The sequence below is a fragment of the Bos mutus genome, chromosome 24 (genome assembly GCF_027580195.1).
Source record: "Bos mutus isolate GX-2022 chromosome 24, NWIPB_WYAK_1.1, whole genome shotgun sequence".
NCBI classification, from domain to species: domain Eukaryota; kingdom Metazoa; phylum Chordata; class Mammalia; order Artiodactyla; family Bovidae; genus Bos; species Bos mutus.
In genome coordinates this window covers 22,051,084-22,070,337 of record NC_091640.1, presented here as the reverse complement: position 1 = coordinate 22,070,337, position 19,254 = coordinate 22,051,084, and the positions used below count along the sequence as shown (strand labels likewise).

The 19,254-nt window shown below is 41.5% G+C and overlaps 1 protein-coding gene across 4 annotated transcripts in view; it reads left to right on the top strand.

Annotated features, from left to right (window-relative positions):
• The window catches only part of MAPRE2 (microtubule associated protein RP/EB family member 2), a 187,117-nt gene that overhangs the window by 87,410 nt on the left and 80,453 nt on the right, over positions 1 to 19,254 (top strand). For all 4 annotated transcript variants that reach the window (XM_070361791.1, XM_070361792.1, XM_005889235.3 and 1 more), the window contains one exon: positions 17,055 to 17,182. In XM_070361791.1, the coding sequence (XP_070217892.1) occupies positions 17,062 to 17,182 (121 nt within the window). In that variant the 5' untranslated portion in view covers positions 17,055 to 17,061. The remainder of the gene's footprint in view (positions 1 to 17,054; positions 17,183 to 19,254) is intronic.

The window sequence follows — 19,254 nt, the reverse complement described above, 5'->3', positions numbered from 1 at the left end:
TTTGAGGTAGAAGCCGATTGTACCTTGTCAACCAAAGGTCATATTTAAGAAAGTTAAGGAAAGAATTAAGAGTGGGTGGCATGAAGAAGGCTGGGGGTATGTGAGTGTCCATCACCCATCTTAGAATTAAATTCACCAGGACCTATTGGAACAGTGGGCTGTACTTCCCTCCTCCTTTTAAGCTTAATTTTATTGGTACTTCACTTCCCATTTCAGAATGTTCGCATGAGTTTAAAAACAAATTTTGCCACAGTGTAAATATAGACCTTTGGATAGGCACCAATCTCTAGGAGTAAGATACCAAGAGCTTTGTTGTTTTTGTTTCTTTTTAAGAGATTGATTTTTCTAAACATGTAGTCAGGACATCCATCTGAAGTCTTTTATTAGTTGAAAAAAATTATAAGCAGCAATCATGTATGTGGCCTCTGTCCATTTTATCTAAGCTACCACAGAAAGCAAATTGAGAGACCTGAGTCCAAGATGTGCAGTAAGTAGAAATGTAAAAGATGGTGATTCCTCAAGTATTAGCATGCCGTATATGCTACAGCTGGTAGGCTTTTGAGCCAAAAGCTATTCCCAGCATTAAACTGAGTACAGCTAGTCACCAAATCTCTCCATTTCAAGCTCTTCTTTGGGGAAACCTATGTTAAGACATCATCTTGGTTAAAGGGAAAATGTGATGCCTTGGTAACACTAAAAAAGGGAAAACATGGTTTTATTCAAGGCCACAATTGCATCTGGGAAAAAGATACTGATGAACCTATTCGTAGGGCAGGAGTAGAGATGCAGACATAGAGAATGAATTTGTGGACACAGCGGGGGAAGGAGAGGGTGGGATGAGCCGAGAGAGGAGCATTGACGTATATACGCTGCCGTGTGTGAAATAGGCAGCTGGGGGGAAGCTGCTGCATAGCGCAGGGAGCTCAGCTCGGTGCCCTGTGATGACCCAGAGGGTTGGGATGGGGGAGTGGTGGGAAAGAGGCTCCAGAGGGAAGGGGATGTGTGTCAACTTACAGCTGATTCACATTGTTGTAAGCAGAAACCAGCACAACATTGTAAAGCAATTAACCTCCAATTAAAAATATACATAAAATCAGGAATGGCTGCGGGGAAGGACCACAATTGTGTTCTCATTTGGAGGTCTATCGTCTTCTCACCCAACTCTCGTGACATCATAAAACCTGAGAGCAGAAAGGGACTTGGTTGAGGGCAGGAATCCTAGAATCAGCCCTCGGCCCAGATCCCAGCTGCTGCGTTTGATAATTGTGACCAGGGGAGTGACTGACCCTGCCTCCCCGTCTGTGCACCTTCCCATCATGGTGTAAGCTCTGTGCCTGTCACATAGCGTTGTCGTGAAGACTAAACGAGAAGGTGAGTGTTGGCTGTGTACTCCTGGGAAGGAAAGGAAAGCCAAAGAAGTGAGGCACCTGTGCCCAAGTTCACCTGACTGGTCGGTGGCGGCTCTGGGGCTGGCAGCCAGTGCCCCTGATCAGGGCTCTCGTGAAGCTGAAACGTACACATAGTGAGCGTGCAGTTCATACTGGAGACGTGAAGAATGGCGCACTTCTTTGTTGCCTACCTTCTTTTAGACATCAGACAACAGAGTCCTGTAATCCACTCAACCCTGATCTCTCCTCTCCTGACCATGTCACACAGCACTAGAGACATGTATAAACAGTGGGTTTACCGGGTGTGATATCAGGAACCCTGTAACTTTCTCCTCCTCACGAAATCCTCCTCTCGTGCATCCACTCAGGTTTTACTTCCTGTGTACCCACTATGTGCTTGGCATGCCTCGAGACACAGGAGACTATGGCTCAGATGGTAAAGAATCTGCCTGCAATGCAGGAGACGCGGGTTCAATCCCTGGGTCGGGAAGATCCCCTGGAGAAGGAAATGGCAACCCACTTCAATATTCTTGCCTGGAGAATCCCATGGACAGAGGAGCCTGGTGGGCTATGGTCCATGGGGTCACAAAGAGTTGGACTTGACTGAGCGACAAATGCTTTCACTTTCACTCTGTGCCGGGCACTCCTCTAGACGTAGAAGGCACGCAGTAACAAAATAGACTCTATAAAGAACCTGCCTTCAGAGGTAACCTTATGGGGGCACGAGGTAGTGGAGAGACAGTAAACCACCAAAAGAATCAACAGATTATGTTAGTATCGTGGAGGAAAGAGCAGTGTGGCAGAAGGGTCCCTGGAGGAGGCCACTTCAGAGGAGGTCAGGGAAGGCTCACTGAGGAGGGGACGTTTGAGCTGAATCTGAAGCATGGATGCAGCCCAGCGTGCCAAGTGCTGGGAATGGCCTCTTCTTTCAAGTAAGATCTTGAGCACAGTTATCCCAGAGGATTAGGGACGATGTGAAGCTGTCGTCCTTCATTTGTTTTTGTTTGTTTTTTTTATATGAGAAGGTTTAGGGAAGTCAGGCACCTGAGAATGTAAGTACCCGAGGAGGAGCCAGTACAACCAAGAGCACAAAATAGTTCAGAACCAGGAGGTGGGGGTCACTTCTAACAAAATTTGCCGCACACCTGACTTTGCTTGGCATTGATGGCGTGTTCATGTGGTCACCGCACATTCTTCTGCTACGTCTTTTTTAAAAAATTTATTTATTTTGGAGGCTAATTACTTTACAATATTGTAGTGGTTTTTGCCATACATTGACACGAATCAGCCATGGGTGTACATGTGTCCCCCATCCTGAACCCCCCTCCCACCTCCCTCCCCATCCCATCCCTCAGGGTCATCCCAGTGCACCAGTCCTGAGTACCCTGTCTCATGCATGGAACCTGGACTGGCGATCTGTTTCACATATGATAATATACATGTTTCAGTGCTATTCTCTCAAATCATCCCACCCTTGCCTTCTCCGATAGAGTCCAAAAGTCTGTTCTTTACATCTTGTGTCTCTTCTGCTATCTCGCATATAGGGTCATCGTTACCGTCTTTCTAAATTTCATATATATGCGTTAATATACTGTATTGGTGTTTTTCTTTCTGACTTCTACTTCTTACTGCTTCTACTACATCTTATGCACCCGGTTTTATGCGGGGCTTGGGGGGAGTGTTAACAGATGAACGTGACTGCCCCCCTCCCCCATAGTGGCAGCAACCCTGGTGGATCCAGGGCCGTGCTGGGTGGGCAGGCTGGGACCTGACTGGACATGGTTAGGATCATGGGAGAGCTAAGGTCAGGGGGAGAGGGAACAGGGCCAAGTAGGGCTGGGAAAGTAAACAGAAGGCATATGGTCAAGAGCAAGTGGATGTACCAAGAGCCAAGTTGAGGGGGAGGTGAGGGGACTGGGCAGAAGTTGGTGCCCTGCAGAGGCCAGCCAAGCCTGTGGCATGGGAATGAGCTGCAGGTCATGGAAGTTATTTTCAGAGCAGGGACCAAGCCACCCACTGTTTGAAACAGATGGACATTTAGGCAAATGTAATCCCTTATAATCAGTTGCATTTCTGACCATATGAAGAAATATATGCCGTGTGTATGTGTAAGGCCTTAGACTGTTGCAGTTATGTTTCATTCATGGCCATGAATATGAATGCCACGAAGAACTTTTTTAAGAATTCCCAAATTTCTTCATTCTTTGGGTAAGAGCCAAGTTTCCAAGTCATTTCAAGGCCATAGCTATTGACTGTTAATTATGAATTTAAAAACCCAAAACATGTATGTGCTTTTTTAAAAATAAAAAAATCAAAATTTTAGTTAGCATGCAATTTTCACACTTTGACTGAATAAATGAACACGAATGCTTTCTGTCTTTCATCGTTCAGCATGACCTCAAAGTCTCCGTCAAGCTGAACAGTCACTCTCTGGACTTCGGGGCTGGAGCCAAGGAGGAGTGGGTTTGGGATGGTTTTTGTTTTCATTATTGAAGTATGGTTGATTTACAGTGTTGTGTTAGTTTCAGATACACAGCACAGTGCTTCAGTTATGCGTATATGTATATGCTATTTTGAAAGTTGCATTTCTGTTTCATTTTTTTTTACAGTTATTGGGGGTAGCCAAGCTAAGAACCCACTTACTGAATAGTACCTGACGGGGTTCACCCAGGTACAAGGCTGTTAAAAAGGAAGTTGATTTTCAAGGCTAGTAGAAAATCTCATTTTGCAGACAATTAGAGAAATCTGGGTGTTTTAATCATATCCTAGTTTTTAAAAATTGTCCTTGGAATACTTAGTGATATGGCAGGAAGGAGCTTAATCTCTGTTTTAAAAAGGAACAGTTAGCAGTAAATGGGATGGACACCCTGAAAAAAGAGTAGTAGTCTCTGTTCCGTTGTTGCTGAGAGAGATGGCAGTTATTAGCTGGAGTAGGACTTCTGATTGTGTGATGACATGGAGCTTTGTGCCCACGTGAAAAGCATCATCAAGCAGTGAATGATAATGAAGGGCACATTAATAATCGCAGTGGTAGGGCATCCAACAGAGCCTGACATAAAGAGCAGGCTCTTGGGCCTTCTGATAAAACTGGGTTTTTGCCAATGTTTCTCTAAGCAGCTTAGTATTAAAATTCTTTTACACTGGTTTTCTTCACTAGCTCTAAATTGTACTGAAATATACCGATTTTTCCTCAAAATTAGGCTATTCACAATTTTTAAAAAAGCTCTAAATTGTGAATAGCCTAGCTTTGAGGAAACACCGGTATATTTCAGTATCTGTGTTTTAATACAATCTATGCATCGTATAATTGTGGGCATACCTTGATGTTTCTCCGCCATCCTTGTCTGAAGTCAGAATTGCCCTCAGGGCTCTCCCCCACTCTGAGACTTCCCGGGAGGAGGCTTGGTGACTGGAGGAGTTAGTTTTGCATTCTTTGTCTTATCCCGTAGACAGTCCTGTAAAAATAAAACATTTACATCCGCCCATGGTGGCTTCACTGTTGTTATTACCTGAAGACAATAAAATAAGAAGACAATACACGACCTCTTAAATTCCCCTCCCAGCCCTGGAATCCACGCAGCCATCAATTATTCCACAAATTAAATGGAAGCCTTAATACCCAATCTTCAACGAAACCCAGTACAGTTTCCAGAATGCCTCTTACCTTGTCAAGGCTTGTCTTTCAAAGACCCTCTGTGACTCCAGCCTCCCTCCGTCCTGCTCTCCCTCCCCAGCCAAATACCGCCCCCCTCCCTTCGCCATGTTCTGGGTCACAAATAAAGTGCAAGAGATGAATCGAGAATTATCTGGAGATAGTCTTTCCTTGGTGAAATGTTTAAATCCTCCCCCCCTGATGGTATTGAATCTGGAGAATGAATTATGCGCAGCTCAAAGGCTGGGAAGTTTCTGGTTCAGGGGACACATTTACAAGTCACTCCCGATGGATGCCCAGTTCATTGTCTGGGGCAGCCTGGGGTGGGGTGGGGTGGGGGATTCCATATCAGCCTTTTGTGAGGAGGGAGCCAGGAAGCTGGCACTCAGGCAGAGTCTAGGTCTGTTGGTACAAGGTTTTTCAGTGGAAAACACATACATTTAAGAGAATGTCTGCTGTGGGACCCAAGCTGTTCAGCCCCCTGAGGTTGATGAACAGCTTTTGGAGTTTCTTCCTTTGTCTCAGTATTTGATCAGTGGGTATAAATATGCACTTCTTTTCTTCAGTGTATGTTTTCCGCTTACAGTAAGTCCCTACACACGAAGGAATTCTGAGAGCGCGTTTATAAGTCCAGTTTATTTGAAAGTCCAACAGAGTTAGCCCAGGTACCATGATGCAAAGAGCCAACTCATTGGAAAAGACCCCGAGGCTGGGAAAGATTGAGGGCAAGAGAAGGAAGGGGGCGACAGAGGATGAGATGGTTGGATGGCTTCACCAAATCAATGGGCATGAGTTTGAGCAAGCTCCGGGAGATGGTGAAGAAGGACAGGGAAGCCTGGTGTGCTGCGCCCCATGGGGTGACAAAGAGTCGAACACGACTGAGCGACTGAACAAAACAACAAGTACAACAAAGTTAGCTTAGGTACCCAACTAACACAACTGTCTATACAGTACTGTACTGTAATAGGTTTATAATGCTTCTCACACAAATAATAACATAAAAAGCAAACCAACACAGAAAACGTCTTTAATCTTACAGTACTTTGAAAATTACAGCCATACCAGCGATATATCACTGCTGTTTTTACGCTTGCTTCTGGACATCCTGGGCTTGAAATAAAGATGCTGTAGCACCGTACCCTGTACCGCACTGTACTGTAAAGTACACAAAAGCACAACCACGTGTAGGGGATGCACACACATGACAATGTAAGCCAGACACGAGAACTGACTTATGTGATTGGACATGAGAACACGTGTTCGCGTCTTTGAAAGTTCGCAACTCAAAGGTGTGCATGTTGGGAACTTACTGCATTTTAGAAACATGGCCCTTGTAGGAGAAGGAAGTACTCATTTTCATATCAGCAGCTGTCTCGATCTACTTGTGGGTAGGTAGAAGTGTTTGCAAAATGGCTGTTTTCTGTTAGGATGACGCCAAAAAGATTCTTAGAAAAAAGCCATGATTGATAAGCGTGTTTCAAAGAATGCACCTCCCTTTACCTGGTAGGTCAGAATAGGCCAACCTTGACCATCCTAAAAATGTGAACTAGAGAAGACCTTGTGGAATGGAAATTCAGGGTGAGACCTGGACCTTGACCAGGGTCTTAAGGCCAGTGATTAGTAAAGGAAATGTTCTTGTGACTCACAGGCACTTCTCCCACCTTGACATACATGGAGACTTCAGAGCCGTGTTTGGTCAGCGTGACGTGGCTTCCTATGAAGCATTCGTACCTTATGACTTAAGAAACCACTTGGGTTGTAGATTAGTATACGGACTTCAGAAATCCTTATGTTCCCAAGATCAAAGAAATATTCCCTAGGTGAAAGGAAAATACCATTATTATTTATTCATCTTTTCCAGTCTGTTCTTTGTTTTGTCAGGCTTCCCTGGTAGCTCAGACTGTAAAGAGTCTGCCTGCAATGCAGGAGACCCAGATTTGATCTGTGGGTCGGGAAGATCCCCTACAGAAGGAAATGGCAACCGGCTCTAGTATTCTTGCCCGGAAAATCCCATGGACAGAGAAGCCTGGTGGGCTACAGTTCACAGCGTTGGAAAGAATCAGGTGCAACTGAGCGATTAGCACTTTCACTTCCTTTGCTTTGTCCGTGGGTGAAGAGTGGGTTGCGTGTGTTGGTCTTAGGCTGGTGGAGGTGGATTACTTCCCGCAGTGATGGAGAAGCATGTTGAAAATACAGATTGTTATGAGAGAGTGAAGAAAGACGGTCACAAATATGAGTATAGTTTTCAGTGCAAAATTGTGTGAACAGAGTATATTGCCATGGCAACAGGGAGCTTAGTTTACAGAACATGTTATGTTGAACACGAAGTTTCCAGTTGGGTATAGACTCTCTCAGGGAATGAAATAAAGAAAATAACTTAAGTCAGGGTGGGAGAGGTGGGTGGCTTTTAAAGGTTCAGCTTCAGAATGCATTTGGGGTAAATCTGGGGGCTTCCCTGATGGTTCAGTTCGTAAAGAATTTGCCTGCAATGCAGGAGACCGCAGTTCAATTCCTGGGTCAGGAAGATCTGCTGGTGAAGGGATAGGCTACCCACTCCAGTATTCTTGGGCTTCCCTTGTGGCTCAGCTGGTAAAGAATCCGCCTGCAATGTGGGAGACGTGGGTTTGATCCTTGGGTTGAGAAGATCCCCTGGAGAACGGAAAGGATACTCACTCCAGTATTCTGGGCTGGAGAATTCCATGGACTATATAGTCCATGGGGTCACAAAGAGTTGTATATGACTGAGCGACTTTCACTTTCAAGCCAAACTGGGCCTTCTTACAGAGCAGCAGACAGAATCAACCACTTAAGGAAGGCAATTCTTCTGCAGATGGTCACGTCTAAACTTGGGAAGCCTGGCATACTCAGATGGTAGATGTGAAAAAAAAAAAAATCAAAATAGGTTCCACATGCCTCAATCCCAAAATTAATTTCTCAAGCCCCTCTCCCTACAGCCGCACACCCACAGCAGCGCTAGAGCCAGAATCTTGAGACACCTGGTCTACTGTGAGCCTTGCTGGAAAAACACCACGTTTTCCTCCAACTTGTACACAAGTGGTCTGTTAAGTGCAGGGTGCAGAGACAGAATGAATTATGTAAGAAATAATTCCAGTTTTTGTTAGCTGTGACATTTTTATATGTCACATTTTGAAGAGGCCTTCCTCTGTAGTAATTCACAAACTTTGCCCAGTTTGTTCTTGGACAAAATTGTGAACTACTTTGTCATTGGTTTGGGAGCCGATGACTGGTGAGGGGCAGAATCCATGTTTTGGTTTCCATAGTTCGGGGCTTGCCAAATCTTTATCCAGGCTTTGTTCAGGAGGCAAACTCAAGTCCCACTTAGTCACATAAAATTCCTTTTGTTTCAGTAAGCAGAAATGCAGTCTCTGATTTGTATGATTGAGTGACTGCTGCAGAGCGTAAACTTAGAGCACTTGTCCCGCCACCACCCCCAATGCCATGCACACGCTGTGTGCATGCTACGTTGCTTCAGCTGTGTCCCACTCTTTGTAACCCTAAGGACTATAGCCCGCCAGGCTCCTCTGTCCATTGGACTCTCCACCGAGAATACTGGAGTGGGTTGCCATTTCCTTCTGCAGGGGGTCTTCCTGACCCAGGGATCGAGCCCCCATCTCATTGTGTGTCCTGCAGTGGCAGGCGGGGTCTCTATAACTAGTGCCACCTGGGAAGCCCATGCAGACAGGGTGAAGTGGGGCAAAACCAACATACTGGCCCTCAGGCTAAGGCTGGCCTTTTTCCAAAGTCACACGTGTCAGTGATCACTATCCATGGACAGGCCAGAAGTGTGACTTCACCTGCTGGAAGGGATTTTCATTTTTCTCTGTGTTTTTCTTTCTCTCACTTTCAAAATATTGTATATATGTGTGTGTATATATATTATATGTATATATTAGCTACAATATAACATTATAGATTATATGTATATACTTATATATATAGTGCCAGTTTCCCAGAAAGGCATTTGGACATTTCCAGAAACAGTATATAAACTATACACTGTGTATAAACTATGTGGTGATTATTGGTTTATTTTCAAGAAAGAACAGTGGATGCAAATTCATTTTTAAAAAATTTATTTTATTGAAATATTGTTGGTTTACAATGTTGTGTTAATTTCTCCTGTGCAAGTTCATTTTAAAATGAAATTTTAATGCCATATCAAAATGTGTGACCCAGAGACCAACATGCTAGGAAATTGTCTCTTATTTACTACTTTCAGTGCTGTTGTACTTACCAGGTTGTAAACACATAGTGATCTAGTTAAAGTACCAACTGAAAGCCGCAGATTAGAGGACAGGACTTGGACTTCCTTTTTTACAAGGGTGACACAGAGAGAAAGGCTTGTCCTAGAGACCGGATGTCAGGTCATCGAAGAATAAACAGTAATTTCTCTGGAAAAGACGTGCTGAAGAGCCAAATAGAATAAATCCTGCATAGTATATTGGTTCTTTATTCTGTGGCATTCAGTGTTATCTTACCTTTCTTAGCCATTTACTTTGCTTGCCTGAGTCTTTGGAAATTACTCAGTAAAATTTTAAAAATTAATATTTTGAATTGTGCTTCACAAAGACTAGGAGTCCACATTTGTCAGCCAAGAATACAATTCCTGCCCTGCTTCCCTCATAGGATTTATTTTTTCAAGAGTCAAAATGGGAGCAGGGAACCACTTTAACTATAAAATGATAGAAAAATTCCTTTGTGGTCTATACAACATATCTGATGAATAAGTAGAGACCAGTACTTTCACCTTTATGTTGTAACATGGATTGGCGTCTAAGAAATTATAATGAAATTACAATGAAATCTTCAGATTTTAGTGGATGTTCACCTAAGAGCTAAGACTGTTAAACTCCACCAACCTTGAGTTTAACATTTGGAGAACCATAAATTCTCATTTGTGAATTGTTGAGTCAGATGAATAATTTCAGCTTGAATGTATTGAAGTTGCACCTGTAGAAAGTTTTCTTTTTCTGAAGGAATTAGGGGGAAAAAAGAATGACTGGCAGAGCAGAAATAGAATTCTTTTTCTACTTCAGCTGCCTTCCCTACACAGAGGAAATCTGGACCTCAGTCTCTCCCTTGCAAAATCTGAAGGTGTCACACATTTGGATGGGGGACTAATAGAGGAGGTGAAAGAGAACCACAAACCGAAATGAACTTAGAAGTATCCTGGTAAAATACAGAGGAAGATAGATTATAAGAATATTCTCATCAGCACGGATGGTAAATAGAAATGAGCTATGTTGATTCCATTGGTATTAATTTGAAGTAGGTATATTGTTGTTCAGTTGTTAAAGTCGGGTCTGACTCTTTGCAACCCCATGGACTGCAGTATGTCAGGCTTTCCTGTCCTTCACTATCTCCCTGAGTTTGCTCAGACTCATGTCCATTGAGTTAGTGATGCTATCTAAACATCTCATCCTCTGTTGCCCCTGCCTCCTCCTGCCCTCAGTCTTTCCCAGCATCAGGATCTTTTCCAGTGAGTCAGCTCTTTGCATCAGGTGACCAAAGTATTGGAGCCTCAGCTTCAGCATCAGTCCTTCCAGTGGATGTTCAGGACTGGTTGCCTTTAGGATTGACTGGTTTGATCTCCTTGCTGTCCAAGTGACTCTCAAGAGTTTTCTCCAGCACCACAGTTTGAAAGCATCGATTCTTCGGTACTCAGCCTTCTTAATGGTCTAGCTCTCACATCCGTACAAGACTATTGGAAAAACCATAGCTTTGACTGTACGGACCTTTGTCGGCAAAGTGATGCATCGTTATTGTTTTATTTTAGAAAATATCATAAAACATTCCTAACCTTGACTGCTCCACCTTTACTCTTGCTCTGTCCTCTATCTTTGTTTGCCCACAGGTCCCTCAACACATGTATGTTCTTACTTCAGGGTTTCTGGGGACTGTAGTTGTGTCCGGTGGAGATGCGGATGTGGTTGAGGTTAGAGTGTGAGTCTAGTAAATAAGCAAAAATCAGCTGCTATTCTGTTGTTTACCTGGTCATCTTAATGAGCTCCTTGAAGGCAGACAATGCTTTACTTGCTCTTGTGCACCAAATGTCTCAGTATAAAAGAATTCTTGTCCTTTGGTGAACATTGTCAATAAAGATGCAGAAAAGAGTGTGATTCATTGACAGAACCTGCAGCAAATGACTTGCTTCTCCGTTCTTATGGATTTTTTAAAAGCTATCATAACTCTTCAACCTGTCCTTTTGTTCTGCATTTCTTTCTACTATGTAACCACAGACCATCTTTATTCACTTACTTGTGGATAATCTTTCTAAAACACAGATCTGATTGTGTCTCCCCTGCTTTGCATTTAATTTTGTGTTTAAATCATCTAGAGCAAAAATTTCATCCCAACCTGGCTTTTCGCCCTCTGGCATAATTCTGGGCCTTAGTGCCTCGTCCTCCAGTAGTACGTTGCCTCTTAAAGCAAAAACTTCTCCCTACTGCCTGCAGGCAAAGCCATTAGAAAAGTACATGAACTGCCAAGAATTATGCTGGTAAATAAAATTATACCAGACACTCCAAAACATTTTAAATTTTGAATTATTTTTACTGAAGTTTTATATAATTTACATAGTTGATTTTTTTAATTGACTAGTAATTAAAAGCAAATGCTTTGTATGCTAAATAATAAAGAAAACAATGGAAGTTATTAAGCAAAAAATTAAAAGCATTTTTAATAATGTTGTGGAAAGGCAGTAACTGTGGTCACATTTGTGGGGATGCCAGTGTCTCTTAAGATTTTTCACATCTTCAGGGGAAGAAAATTTAGAGATGAGGGTGCTTCTGAGGATGGATATATGTTTATTTTTATACTTAACTATAAATAAATAAAATTGTCACTTAGCACTTTAAGTAGAAAGTTTTTTGTTGCTTTAGAGTTAATAAGAATTTCAAATACAACTGTTTAATAATGTGTATATTTTTGTGTAAAATCTCTATGTCTATATTTTTCTATTGTATATAGTTGTGCTTAAAAATATTATCTCTAGTATTTGTGATGAAAGGAATAAGGAACTCTTGGAGAAATGACTGGTTTTAGGTCTAAGGCAGCAAATGTACAAGTTAAGCCTGAAGATTTTTCTCATACCAGAAAGCAGGGAAGTTAGCAAAGAGTACTAGAACCTTGTCAGAAAAAACTCAGAAGCCAGTGATTTAAACTGTGTATCAAATGTGTTTAAATCTGTAAGTTCATAATTACAGTTCAGAAATAAAAACCTCATTGGTCATGTTTGGAGACTGTTAGGAAACTTACCTCTTTGTTGTGAAAATCTGAAGATATAGGGAAAGAATCAGGCATCTATCTTGCCTTTCTTATATGATCAATATCTCAGGAAATTTCTCTTTGTATAATTATTCATCTAATAAATCAAGAATAAATAGAAGAAAAGGGAGAGAACTCCAATAAACAAAATGAGAAATGAAAGGGAGAAATAACAACCAATACCACAGAAATATAAAAAGTCACAATAGAATACTATGAACAGTTATATGCCAACAAATTGGACAAGCTAGAGGAAATGAACGAGTTTCTAGAAACATGCAGCTCACCAAAACTGAATCAAGAAGAAATAGATAAGTTGAATAGATAGAATTCACTAGAAGTGAAATAGAATCTGTAATTACAAAACAAACAAACAAACCTCCCTGCAAACACAAGTCCAGGACTAGGTGTTTTCACTGGGGAATTCTACCAAACATACAAAGAAGAACTCACACCAATCCTTGACAAACTCTTCCAAGAGATTAAAGAGGAGGGAACATTCCTAAAGTCATTCTGTGAAGCCACCATCACCCTGATACCAAAACCAGACAAAGATAATACCAGAAAGGAAAATTACAGGCCAATATCATGGATGAATACAGATGCAAAAGTCCTCAACAAAGGATCACACACTATGGTCAAGCTGGATTTACCCCAGGGCCACAATAATGGTAAACATATGCAAAACAATCAATATGATATATCACATCAACAAAAGAAAACACAGAAACCAAATAATCATTTCAGTAGATAACAGAAAAAGTATTTGGTAAAATTCAGCATCCATTCACGATAAATACTTTCACTGAAATGAGTATAAAGAGAACAGATCTCAGCATAATAAAAACTGTCAGAAACCCACAGCCAACATAATACTCAACAGTGACAAGCTGAAACGTTTCCTGCTGAATGTTAGAACACAACAAGGATGTCCACTCTCACTTCTATTCAACATAGTATGGGAAGCCCTAGCCACAGCAATTGGATGAGAAAAAGAAAGAAAAGGTATCCAGGTTGGACGGGAAGCAGTCATGATACTCTCTATAGAAAACCCTAATGACTCCACACAAAAACTATTAGAACCAATAAACAAATTCAGCAAGGTACAAGATTAACATACAGAAATCTGTTGCATTTTTTACACTAACAATAAAATATCAGAAGGGGAAAGTTAAAAAAACAAAACCTTTTAAAATCATGTCAAAGAAAAAACTAAGGAATACACCTGACCAAGGACGTGAAAGAGTTACATTCTAAGAGCTATAAAACATTGATAAAGGAAATGGAAGATGATTCAAAGAAATGGAAAGATATCTCAGGCTCTTGGATTAGAAAAATTGATATCATTAAAATGACCATACGACTCAAAGCAATTTACAGGTTTAACGCTATCCCTGTCAAATTACCTATGAAATCTTTCACAGAACTGGAATAAATAATCCTAAAACTTAGGTGGAACCAGAGAAGACCCAGAATTGCCAAAGCAATCCTGAAGGGAAAGGGCAAAGCTGGAGACATAACCCTCTCAGACTTCAGACAATACTCCAAAGCCACAGTAATCAAAACAGCATGGCATTGGCACAAAACCAGACATATGGATCAGTTGAACAGAATAGAGAGCCCAGAGATAAACTGCACACCTGTGGCTAGTCTTCAACAAAGGAGGCAGGAGTACACAATGGAGGGAAGACAGTCTCTTCAGCAGGTGGTGTTGGGAAACCTGAACAGCCACCTGTGAATCAATGAAGTTAGAGCACTCTTTACACCGTACACGAAAATAAATTCAAAATGGCTTAAAGACTTAAATATAAGACATGACACTTCAGAATTCCTAGAAGAGGGCATAGGCAAAACAGTCTCCTAAATAACATTGTAGCAATACTTAGGTTAGTCTCCCATGGTAGTAGAAATACAAGCGAAAATAAACAGGAACTATTCAAGCTTACAAGCTTTTGTATAGCAAAGAAAACTGTAAACAATACAACCTACAGAATGGAAGAAAAGATTTGCAAACGATGCAACCAACAAGAGCTTAATTTCCTAAATATACAAACAGTTCATACAGCTCAATATCAAAAAATAAACAGCCCAATCAAAAAATAGGCAGAAAACCTAAATAGACATTTCTCCAGAGAAAATATATAGCTGACCAGTGGACATATGAAAAGATACTCCACACCGTTAATTATTAGAGAAATACAAGTAAAAACGATGATGAGTTATCACTTCACACCAGTCAGAATGGCCATCATCAAAAAATCTACAAATAATAAATGCTGGAGAGGCTGTGGAGAAAAGGGAACTAACTCTCCTATACTGTTGGTGGGAATGTAAATTGGTATAGTCACTATGGAGAACAGTATGAAGGTTCCTTAAAAAACAAAAACAAAAATAAGGACTTCTTGGTGGACCCATGGTTAGGATCTGCTTCCACTGCAGGGGGCACAGATTTGGATCCCTGGTTGGGGGACTAAGGTCCCACAAGCCACACGACCGAAAAAAAAAAAAAAAAAAACTAAACTGAAACTATAGTTACCATATGATCCAGCAATACCACTCCAGGGCATATATACAGGAAAGATGAAAACTCTAATTTTTAAATTCAAAAAGGTAACATGCACCTCATTGTTCATAGCAGCATTACTTGCAATAGCCAAGACATGGAAGCAACCTAAGTGTCCATTGACAGATGAACAGGTGAAGAAGACATGGTAGATACATTATCAGCCATTAAAAAAAAAGAAATATTGCCATTTGCAATATTTGTGGATGAACCTAAAGGTTGTCACACTAGGTGAAGTAAGTCAAACAGATAAAGACAAATATTGTATAATATCAGTTACATATGGAATCTTAAAAAAAAAAATACAAATGAACTTATTTACAAAACAGGAACAGACTCACAGACATAGAAAACAAATTTATGGTTACCAAAGGAGAAAGTTGGAGGGATAAATCAGAAGTCTGGGATTAATATATACACACTGGAATATATGTAATAAATAAAGACAAGGACCTATTGTATACCACAGGAAACTATATCCTATACCTTGCAATAACCTATAATGGAAAAGAATCTGAAAAAGAATATATATATCTCTGAGTCACTTTAATGTGTACAACATTGTAAATCAACTATACTTGAATTTTAAAAAAGAATAATAGAATATCACTTTGAAGTCTCTAAAGAGTTGGGATTTGTTGTTGTTGTTTAGTCACTAAATCACGTTTGACTCTTTTGTGACCCCCGTGGACTGCATAGCCCACCAGGCTACTCTGTCCATGGATCCCAGGCAAGAATACTGGAGTGGGTTGCCATTTTCAGTATATACCTATTAGAATGGCCAAAATCCAAGATACTGACACCACCAAGTGTTGGTGGGGACATGGAGCAATAGGAAGTTTTATTCATTGCTGTTGGGAATGCAGGATGGTACAGCCCTGTTGTGAGACAGCTTGGCAGTTTCTTATAAAATTGAACACACTCTTACCATATGACCCAGATCAGTCATGCTCTTTGGTATTTATCCTAATGAATCACAAACATACAAAAACCTGCACGTGACTATAGTAGCTTTACTTGTATTTGCCAGAACTTGGAGGCCACCAAGATGTCTTTCAGTAGGTGAGTGATACACTCAGACACTGCAGTTATTATTCAGTGCAAAAAAAAGTGAGCTCACAAGTCATGAAAAGACATGGAGGAACCTTCAGTGTGCATTAATGAAAGAAGCCAGTCTGAAAAGGCTTTGTACTATGTGGTTCCAACTGCATGACCTTCTGGGAAAGGTAAAACTATGGAGACAGTAAGAGGGATCAGTGGTTGCCAGAAACGGTGGGAGGGAAGGATGAATCGACAGAGCAGAGAGGATTTTTTTTTTTTAAGGATTCTGTGTGATACTGCAGTGACGGATACCTGTCATTGTATGTTTGTCACAGCCCAGAGAATATACAACTCCAAGAAGGAACCTAATGTAGACTGTAGAATTTGATGAGAGTGCATCAGTGTAGGTTCACTGATCGTAACAAATGTCCCAGCTGGTAGGGAGATTGTCGGACGAGGGGGTATATGGGAAAACTGTACTTTCCACTCGGTTTTGCTGTGAACCTAAAACTGCTCTAAAAACATTGTTTATTAATTAAAAAGAGGAAACCAATCTTACCAACCTATAGCTATCAAAGTATTTTAAACAAAACAGACCTTTTCTGTTACTTTTTCTGTGGCCACTGTGTGCCCCTCCAGAAAAAAGTTAGGGGAAGTAGTAGGTGTCATGGAATGGTCAGAAGGAGAACATTAACAGTCAGAGATGAAGGGAGGACTCATGCAGTCAGTTCCAGATATCTTCTGTATAATTTTTTTTTTTTTTTTTGCTTTATCCAAAGTTTTTAGGGATAAAGACTATCTGGTGAAGACTTTTTTTTTTTTTCTAATGAAACATGTATGTATCCTGTTTCTTAAGGGAATTTCCTTTTCTCTAAAGCTGATTAAAAAAAAAAATTGTTCCCAACTCATCTTCTGAGACACTAAATTACATGAGACATTAGGAATCTCAGAGCCTGAACAACATTTGAACCAAGTTGAAGGAGACATAAAATGATGATACACGAACCATATATGAGTTTTAACCGTATGAGAGTTCTGCCAGGGTTGGATGGATGTCTGTCATCTTTCTGACTTCATTTTTTTCCTTGTAGGTAAATAAATGTTGTTTGTTTGTTTTTTCTAGTTGGGGAATGGCGGTCAATGTGTATTCTACCTCAATAACCCAAGAGACTATGAGCAGACATGACATCATCGCTTGGGTTAATGACATAGTATCTTTAAACTACACAAAAGTGGAACAGCTTTGTTCAGGTAAGAGCATTCTTTTAAGTATTTACCTAAACGTTTACTCATGTGGAATGTGATTTTATAAACCACAGATGATGTATTTGGAATAGGAATATATATATATACAGCTTCAATAGATAATTTAAGGAGAAAACCTCAGGTATAATTAATGAACATATGGGGGAAAATGATGATGTACACCAAAGAGCATCGAGCTACCCCAAAACGTGTTATGAGTGATCTCGCTGAAGCTCTGTAACTGATCTCCCAGCCTTTTCTCTGTCACCCCCCCAGTAAGCCACCACACATCTCTTCCTAAAAATGCAGATTGGATCCTGCAAAACCCTTTCTTATAAACATTCCGGGCGCCACGTTGTCCTTCCTACAGGATAAAATTCGCTGTTTTACATGACTGATAAGGTCCTTTCCCTCTGGCTGCTGTCCATCTCCTTGGTTTCATGGTCCACATCTCCCTGCCCTGCGCCTCTGCCCCATGATACTCTTTGTTCCTAAAGACTCCTTCCCTTCTGCATTGCATGGGTTTTTTCCATGCTCCCGTTGCCAAAAAGTCTTTCCCCTTCTCTTCATTTGCAGTAAAATCTTGTTCACACTTTAAAATCCAGCTCATTGTCATCCCCTCTGAAGGGTTCCCCAGACCTCCCAGGCTTCATGGTGTTCCTGGAGCACCGTGCCCAGCACCCTTCCAGAATAATGCCTACCACGCTGTGTTAGAAGGTCCAGCCTTTATTCCCCTGAAGGTTCCCAGAGCCCTTGAGGGCAGGGCTGTGTCTCATTCTTTGTCAAGTATCTGAGGCGGCACCCTGCCTACTATGAAGTAGGTGTGTAAGGAGTGCATATAGAGCTAAATTTAAAAAAAAACAAAAAACGTTTGATTTCAGTGATTAAGTGCAGGCTTGTTGAAGAACATGTCACTAGTGAAGTAATTCATTCTTAGGTTAGAGTATTTAGCAGAGACATAGTCTTCCTTTTGGAACAGGAAGTATTTTCTTCTTATGAACTAATAGGTGAGAGATTTTCTCTCTGCCTCTGACCCAAAATGGTATTAGGGACGAGAAAATATTCCTGAGATGGAGTTATGTGAAATCCCATAAGACATCGATACAGAAGCATCTTCAGGTATAGCTGGTGTGGCGATGCTGAGGCCACAGCAGGACATCCTATGAGTCTTGTGTAGACAGATTTCATGCAGGGCCCTCAGCCCCCACCAGTCCAGGCCCACCAGAGAGGACACTCTCGCTTCTCTGCATCTAGGCTGGATTAGAATCAACTAGCGGACAAACTTCCCTTCTACTGACACCTCTTCTCGCGTCATCATTTTCTCACGAGCAAGACAGTAGGGTGTCCAGAACCTAGGCCTTGCCTGACCCACCGGGTCTGTGTCCAGGCTTCAGGCATCAGCCCTCTGATTTGGGAGATCAGTAGTGGATGCAAACCGAGCAGTTCTTTACCCTTTAGTACGATCTGGAGAAAAGCCGACTTAGACTGTGATGACACCCAGGAAAAATGTGTTGTTTGCCTATTGAAATGACTCTAGCAATGACTGTCAGAAATGGCCCCTGTTGCATCCTGCTCAGCTGCAGATCTGCACTCAGGTTTTCTGGTGCTGTTCTTGCTCTGCGTTTTGGAGTGCCCTGCTATTTTATTTTATTTCTAAAAGAAAGTGTTTATGTATGTATTTGGTTGCACTGGGTCTTTGTTGCTGTGCGTGGGCTTTCTCTCGTTGCAGGGAGCGGGGGTCTGCACTTCGTCGTGCGTGGGCTTCTCGTTGCGGTGGCTTCTCTTGTTGCAGAACATGGGCTCTAGGTACTTGGACTCAGTAGTTGTGGCACAGGGGCTTAGTTGCCCGGCCGCCTGTGGACTCTTTCCAGACCAGAAATCGAACCCGTGTCCCCTGCATTGGCAAGCAGGTTCCTATCCACTGTACCACCAGGGAGGGCTTAATATTTTATTTTTAATTTGCTGGAGGAAAAAAAAAAACACCAGAGTGTTTTCTGTTATCAGCCATCCCTTTTCTATTAATAACAAATATCACTTTACATTGTAATTGTGGGTTCGCTTCTCCATGGGGCCTGACC